Source organism: Pteropus vampyrus, unplaced genomic scaffold (assembly GCF_000151845.1).
Source record: "Pteropus vampyrus isolate Shadow unplaced genomic scaffold, Pvam_2.0 Scaffold333, whole genome shotgun sequence".
NCBI classification, from domain to species: domain Eukaryota; kingdom Metazoa; phylum Chordata; class Mammalia; order Chiroptera; family Pteropodidae; genus Pteropus; species Pteropus vampyrus.
Genome location: NW_011889114.1, coordinates 46,348 through 53,834, shown reverse-complemented (window position 1 = coordinate 53,834; position 7,487 = coordinate 46,348). Strand labels below are relative to the sequence as shown.

Sequence of the window (7,487 nt, the reverse complement as noted above, 5' to 3'; positions counted from 1 at the left end):
CGCGAGATACTTAGAGCAGCATCTGGCACATAGTGAGTGCGGAACTTTACGTCCTATAGTCAGGACGTCTGAGCAAATGCCACACGAGGAAGCCTTCGAGAGAGTCCACTGTCAACAGCCGCCCTGCCACAGCCCATCCCCCCACACCAGGGACCCTACCAGGAAGCCTACCTCCAGAGGGGTAAAATCATGGTTGACCAAGAACGCCAGGATGGCCGTGGGAACAACAAGAAACTCCACCCGGAATGTGTCATGGTTCCCGTCGTAAGTGGCTTTGAATTTGCTATAAATCATCCAGACGGTGGTGAAGGAGCAGGCGATGTAGACCACCTGTGGAGGGGGATGATGAGGAGGGGGCTTCAGCTCCAGCACAGGGCCTGTTCCCCAGATGGCCTCAGTCCTAGGGGTCTGGAGCCCCAGCCCCTCCTCCGTCAGACCTGGAAGGCTGGGGCCCTTGACCTCCCCCACCTGGCTCCTCCCTCAAGAACACCCGACAGCCCTTACCTTCATGCACGTGTTGTACAGAGAGATGTAGTTGGTGAAAAGGTCCAGGTAGCGGGCGGTGAACACCACAGCGAACAGGACCTGGCTCTTGCCTGAAATCCCTGTGGTCGGGAGAGAGCGGGGGAGTCAGGGGGCCGGCTGCACGGAAGAGAAACTAAGGCCCAGCACCCTGGATGGACCAGCCTGCTGGCAGTTCTGGAGGGCAGCGGTCCCTGGAGGCCTCCCCAGCCCGCCCTGCCCGAGCAGGGTCCTTTCCCACGGCCCACAGCCAGGGGGCAGTCCGGCCCCAGAACTACTCCAGCCCGAGGCTCCGTCCCAGGCTAGGCCTCATGGCCACCTCCAGTCCCCGCGGGGTCCTCACAAGTCCAGACTCCAGGTGGGGCCTCGGAAGGACCTCACTTGACCTCAGCACCTTCAGAACCGGTCGCCTCCCTCCCGCTCTCTTCCTGGCCGCCACGGTCCACGTCACCAATTCTCAGCCACCTCCCCGCCTGCCACCGCTCCCTGTTCGAGCCCGAGCACCCAGGGGCCGCCCAGAGAGGGGCCGGGGGAGGCTGAATTGGGTGCCTGGAGCCCCCCACAGCAAACTGTACGCACCCCCAGTCTGGTGAAGGGAACTGACCCCAGGGTGACCCCGGACCTGGAAGGGGGATCCCAGCAAGCGGTAGGGGGAGGGACTCATCCCCCTAGTGCCTCCAAAACCCGAGTCCTGGATGTGCCCCGCACTCCCCCCCTTCCTCCGCGGCCGTGGGCGTCTCACCGGCACACGAGCGGGACTTCCAGATTTTGAGCAATAGCAAGATGATGGCTAGGAGGTGGGAGAGGTCTCCCAGGAATCGGAAGAGATTCATGGCGCGGGGGGCGTCTGCAAGGGCTGGAGGGAGGCAGGCTGGCGGGGGGCTGCCCCCCGGGACTGCTGTTCTGGACGGGCAGCTAGGCTGGAGGGTGGGAGAGGGGCCCTCGGGTGGGCTCCGCTCCTGGGAGGGGGCTCCGGGAGGGGGAGCCGCGGCGGGAGCTGGTGGCCGAGCAGGAGCTGGGAAGAGGGAGGAGGGCGGGAGGGGGAGGAGTCCGGGCGGCGAGGCTCCGCCCCCCGAGGGCCGAGCGGCGGCTCTAAGGCGCCCCCTAGCCGGCGCCTGCCGGCCTGCAGAGTCGGCGCTGATCGCACCCCGAAGGCCGCCTCCTAGGAATCTGCGGGTTCTCTGGGATCTGAAACTCCCAAACCCGGCTCCTGATCCCTGAGGCCGTCTGTGCCCAGCCTCCGCCCTTGATAGCCATTCGGGAGGCTGGCCGCTGAGCTTTAGAATTCTTAGGCAGGGACCCAAGGGCTGGTTTTCCGTGGGCCTCCAGCTCTCACGCAACCAAAACAAAAGAAAGCAGCACCCGGTGCCTCCCCCAGACCCGGGAGTTCCAGACCCCAGCACATTCATCCCCCAGACCCTAGGAATCTGGAACCCCAGCCCTCCTCCCTCAGACCCAGGAGTCCAGACCCCCAGCCTCACCCCCTCCCAGAACCCAGGAGTCCGGGACCCCAGCCCTCCTTTCTCACGGTCACGCTTCAACCATCTTGTGTCTCTATTACCCTAAATCCAGGAATCCAGGTGCACAATCGCTTGCTCCCTCTGGGACCCACAAATTCAGGCCCCAGCCTTCTTTTTCAGGAATGTAAGCCTTCGCACCCACTCTCCCAGACCCTGGAGTCTGCAGCCCACTGCACAACTGCTCCCACACGCGCACACACACACACACACACACACACACACGCCACTCCTGGCCTCTGCCCTCAGGGGCCCAGGTGTCCCGCACACACTCCACCCCAATACTTTAGAGTGCTGGGCCCAGCCTCTCTAGCAGGGGATTGGAAGGGGGGGAGTAGGAGCTGGGCAGTGGCCTCAAGGGCCCCCGCCAGGACCAGGCTGTATCTAGTCGAGGGCAGATGCTGCTTTCCTTCTGGATGTTTGAGTGCCCACAGGTGATGGAGGCCAGGGCCCCTCAATAAAAGAAGGGGTACAGAAGTGTGGTTTTCTCAGAGGACTGGATGGATTGGGTGTCTGAGGGTGACATCCAGGAGCCTCGGACTCGTGGCCCCCCTGAGGGTGGTTTGTGCTGGGGGGTCAGGTTGTCTGAGTATCTAATAGGGACAGAGGCCTGGAAGAGGGGGCCTGGGTTACTGGGTCCTGGACCTCCGGTCTGCGGGAGGAGGGCACCAGCCACCTGGCGTCCTGGGCCTGAGCTATGAGGGGTCTGGAGGCCTGGCTTCCCGGCTTCATGTTAGACACCCAGTTTGCAGGCCTAGAGCAACCGAAGCCAAGAGCTGGGTGCCAGCATGTCCGAGAATGGCCTCCTGCTTCTCAGGCCACAATGTGGGGAGGGGGCAGAGGGCAGCTGCTCTCAGGGCCCTGAAGTCCAGGTGCCCAGGTCCCCAAGTCCAAAACTGGTATCTCAATACCTGTTTCTGAGTCCCTACCTGTCCCCCCTTCCTCCCTCTTTATTTGCAGCCCCTCACTCTCTTGTCCCAGGAGGAGGAAGGCTGAGGCTGGGAGCCGGGGTGGGGGCCCGCCCCTTCCCCCAACCTTAGCAGGAGGAGGGGTCCCCAGGGAGGCCAAGAGGGGGACTGCGGGTCTCCCGGCAGGGGCGGACGGGGACTGAATGTTAATCGCATCCCGAGTGAGTGTGTGTGCGAGAACAGAGCGAGCGAGCAAGCGAGTCCCTCCCGCTCCGGCTCCTCCAAGCCGCCACCCTCCGCCCGCAGCCTCCCTCCGCCACCCTCCGCCACCGGTGCCCGGCTGGGGGGGGGGGCGGTGTCAGCCCGGGTGGGTCCGCCCGGCCCCCAGGGGTCTCTCGTGCGTCCACCATCTGCCCGGTGAGGATCTGCGGGTCCCGGTGTGTGGGGTCGGGGCTGGCGGAGGGGGGGTGTGTCTGTCAGGGCTGCGGCCGCCGAGAGGGAGGGAAGGAGGAAGGATCTGGCTGAGCCGCCTGGCTGGGTGTCGTGGGCCCCCCAGCCTCCTCCCCGAACCCCCAAACCCGAATGGATGGTGTGTACCTGGGCTCTGTGCCTCCCGACCAGGCGTCTGGCTCCCCCGGCTGCTGTGTCCTCCTGTCTGTCCGCTCAGCCCCTGACAGCAGAAGCAGCCCGGCCCCCATCGGACCCCCGGGTGCGTGTGTGTGTGCGTGTGTGTCTCCCTGAGGTGTCGAGGGGAATCCCAGGGAAGTGAGGGTGTGCGTGTGTGAGTGTGCGTGTTTCTGCCTGTGTTTGTGAGTGGGGGCGCCTGGGGGAGGGGGTCTGGGGGGTGGCCAAGCGAGGAAGGGGCAAGCAGTTCCCCAGACAGGCCGTCTCCCGCCCCTCCCGCAAACACACGCACCCGCCACTGGCTTCAGAGGTGACCCAGACAGACAGACAGACAGACAGACAGACACAGACGCTGGGAGGGGGGGCGCCGAGGGCACAAAGGGGGGGTGCGAGTGAGCCGGGGAGAGGCGAGACCGGACACATGGACTGGGGGAGGAGCCGGGGCTGAGGCGGCGGAGGGGGGCACCCCGGGTGGGCGGAGGGGACATCCTCAAGGGGTCGGGGCGCTGAGAGGACACCCCGACAGCCTCCGCAATGTCCGCGGCCCAACTTCCAGCGCAACATGTGTAGCCGCGTCCTCGCCTAGCCCGGGGTGGCCGCAACCTTGGGGGACGGACAGGGCAGGACGGACCGAAGAAGACGAGGGACAGCCGGAGCCTGAGACGGGCAGGAGGTCCCCACCGCCGCCGCCGCCCCAGGGCCTGGCCCCCAAGCGGCTCCCGGAGCCCTCTGCCGACGCTCTGGGTCGCTGGACTCCAGGTTCCAGTCCTAGCACCCCTGCAATTCCCCACCCAGAACAGGGTCATGAGAAGGTAAGGTCGGGCTGGGGGATGCGGAGGTGGGGGTGGGGACGTGGACCCCCAGATCTAGGACAGGGAAAGTTGGCCCCGGGCCTCGGCGAAGGGGGGTTTGAATGGCGAGCAGCGGAGCTTTGTCCTCCCCGCTTCCTTGTCTCTTGGGGACTTTCCTCCGCCCCCCCTTTCTCCCTCTCTGAGCCCCTTTTCCTGGATCTCTACACCTCAGACCTCCGAACCCCTCGTTCCTCTGACACTTTGCTCCCTCTCCCCAGCTCCACATACCTGACACCCCGTATGGCTATCCCCCCATCTCTCCATCTCACCTTGCCTCTGCACCCCCCCACACACACATCAGTGTCCCCCCTCACCGGCCCAGCCCTCTCCCTCTCCCCTCCCTCCTCAGAGCTATGAGTCTGCTATTAATACTCCTGCCAAGGACCTTGAGGGCATCCAGGCCCCTGGCACCCCTTGCCCCAAGCTGCCACCCCTTATTCAAGGTTCTGGAGTACCCTTCCAGCCTCTTCCGAGCACCGAGATTAGGGTGGGGAGAGAATGCCGTTGGAGGTGGGGGGGGGGACGGGACACCGTCTGCAGCACGATGCGAGGGGGGGCGGGCTGTTGATCAAAGTGGCCTCCCATCTCCTCTGTGAGGGATTGGGGGGGAGCAATGGAGACAGGGACACCCCAGGAATCTCTGGCACCCTCCTCCTCGGCTGGGGGACAGACTGTGCTGTGTACGGGACCAAGGCTGGGCAACTGGGGAGGCTGGAGCTGGGGTTCGTGGTGCCCGGGATATTGGGACTGATGGGGTTTGAGACAGAAGGGGGTCCTTAAGGGGAGAGAGGGCTACTGGCCTGGACTCCTGGCTCCTGGGCACAGGGGAGGCTGGGCGCCTGGATTCCTGAGTCCGGAGGCAGGAGGGGGCTAGGACTCCTGGGTCCTGGGGGAGGTGGAGGCCGAGAGCCAGGACTTCTGAGTCTACGGGAGAAGTTGGAGGGCAGGGCTTCTGCTTCCGAGGGAGCAGGGGCTGGGGCTCAGTCTCCAGAATCCTGGTGGGGCAGGAGACAGGGACTCTGGGGCCCCACGGGGATGGAAGTGGGGCCTGAGTGAGGAGGTGGAGACCGGGGCGCTGGACAGTGTGCTCCCTGAGCGGGCAGGTCCGCCACTTCTCAGTCCCTGAAGGGTGGGACGCTGCCCTTTGGGTCTCTCACAGGAGAAGACTGGGCGTCTAGCCTCCCAGATGGGTGGGGATGGAGCTGCCCTCCTGGGCGTCAGCAGGGAGCAGGATCCCGGGGTCCCCAAGGGCTGGGGCCAGGCGGGCAGGTCTGAGAGAGGCTGAGGGGTGAGCAGCCACCAGGAAGGGGGGAAAATGAGAGTTAACCCCGCAGGGGCCAGGCCACAGCTGTGGGTTATTTTGGGGCAGAGGGGGGGCTATTCTGAGCGCTGATTGAGCCAGCTGCTTGGGGAAGGGCAGAGGAGAGGAGGGGCATGGAAGCCAGGATTTGAGAGGGAGAGGCATGCCAGGGGCCCCCACCCCCATCCCTGGGGAGACAGTGGCCCAGCATCTCTGGGAAGGTGGGTGGGGTGGGAGGGTGAGGCCTCTGGGCAGAGGGGGTTTATGGGCCTTTCCCCCACTCTAGTAGTCAGTGGGGTAGACAGGCCTTTGCTACCATGGCAACCGGACAGGAGCCTGATTGACAGCTAGGCGAGAACCCTGCCCTGTGTGGACCCTCACCCCTTCAGGGAGCCCCTAGTACGGACTGTAATCCCTCTGGGAACCAGGAGTCCAGGCCCCCAGTGCCCTCCTCCCCCAGACCCAGGAACCAGGAGTCTGGGCTCCTGGCCCGACCACCCCGGGCAGCTAGTATTCAACAGGGGACACAGGAAGAGATGCTGTATTTCCTCTAATTTACTAAATTGCTCTGGGCTGGGAGCCAGGGACCCCTGTCCCCCAGCTCTCCACAGCTGTGTCCCCCAACCCTGCAGCCCAGCCTGGGCCGTGACTCTCTCTCATTAAAAACGGAGGAACAGGGACAGGAGCGAGGGGACCGAAATGGGCTGGGGGTTGTGCTGGGGGTGAGGGGTGAGGTCACGGGGATGTTTTCTCTCCTTAGGGTGCCCCCCAGTAATTTCTTTTTCTCTTTCTCTTCCCCTGCACACCTGACCCCTTTTCTCTTTCTCATCTTTTTTTTCCCTTACTTGTTCTTCCCTTTATTTTTGATCCCTCCTGCCACTCGCCTTCCCGGCCTCCCTTTCATGCCTGTGCTGGGCACCTCCCTGGCGGGGGTCTTGATCTCTGCCTCGCCTGGCTATTTCTGTCTTCCTGTTTTCTGTCTGCTCTGCCCGCCTCCTCCCTCCATCTCGAATTCTGCCTGGTTCTCCATCTCTTATGTGCGCTTATCTCTTGGTGGCCGTGGGGTCTCTGTCTCCGACTTCTTGATTTTTCTTCCCATCTTCCTTTCTGTTTTAACTTTCTCGTCTCGGTCCATCTGTCTCTGCGTCTCTCCCTGCCTCCTTATTTCTGTCACTCTGTCTTATTTCTCTTATCTGACTCCCGGTCACTCTGAGCCCCTCTATCCCTGCCTCTGTTTCTCCTTCCATCTCTCTCCTTATCCCTGTCACTCTCTCTCTCTCTCTCTCTCACCATCTATCTCTCTGTTGTTTGCATCTCCGTTTCTATGTCCCTGGGTCTCGGGTTCCTCTTTCTGCTCCTGTTCTGATCCCATCTCTGTGGATCTGTCTCCCATTTGTCTCGTCTCATTGTCCTCCCCACCTTACCTTGTCTCTTTTCCCTACTTCTGCATCTTCCCTGTTCCCATTACCCCACCTCCACTCTGCCTGTCTCTGTGTCTCTCCCTTTTTCTCTGTTATCTCTCCCTATCTCTGTCTCTCCCCGTGTCTGTCACCCTAACCTTTCCCTCTCCTCCCTATCTCTGCGTCTCTCCCTCCCTGTATCTTCGTGTGTCTCTTTCTATATCTCGTCTCCCTGTCTCTGTTTTCCTACCTCTGTGTCTCTGTGTCCCTCTCCTTCCTCCCGTGTCCCTCCCCGGGCCGGGGCGCTCAGAGGCCGCCCGGCGGGGTCCGCAGGCGATGCGCGGCGCCGGTGGCCCCGGCGGCCC

The 7,487-nt window shown here is 63.4% G+C and overlaps 2 protein-coding genes across 3 annotated transcripts in view; one reads left to right on the top strand and one right to left on the bottom strand.

The window, feature by feature from the left end:
• The window catches only part of KDELR1 (KDEL endoplasmic reticulum protein retention receptor 1), a 7,957-nt gene extending 6,402 nt beyond the window's left edge, over positions 1–1,555 (bottom strand). Inside the window, exons 1-3 of one of the 2 annotated variants that reach the window (XM_011378155.2) lie at positions 1,265–1,555; positions 505–605; positions 172–330 (exon numbers count right to left, since the gene is read on the bottom strand). In XM_011378155.2, coding sequence (XP_011376457.1) covers positions 172–330; positions 505–605; positions 1,265–1,355 — 351 coding nt within the window. In that variant the 5' untranslated portion in view covers positions 1,356–1,555. Of the gene's footprint in view, positions 1–171; positions 331–504; positions 606–865; positions 891–1,264 lie in introns of those variants that run through there. The other variant, XM_023522138.1, reaches the window with a different exon arrangement.
• Positions 1,556–2,827: 1,272 nt separating this feature from the next.
• The window catches only part of GRIN2D (glutamate ionotropic receptor NMDA type subunit 2D), a 36,110-nt gene continuing 31,450 nt past the window's right edge, over positions 2,828–7,487 (top strand). The window contains exons 1-3 of the mRNA XM_023522126.1: positions 2,828–2,864; positions 3,428–3,536; positions 4,128–4,383. Of these exons, the coding sequence (XP_023377894.1) occupies positions 2,828–2,864; positions 3,428–3,536; positions 4,128–4,383 (402 nt within the window). The remainder of the gene's footprint in view (positions 2,865–3,427; positions 3,537–4,127; positions 4,384–7,487) is intronic.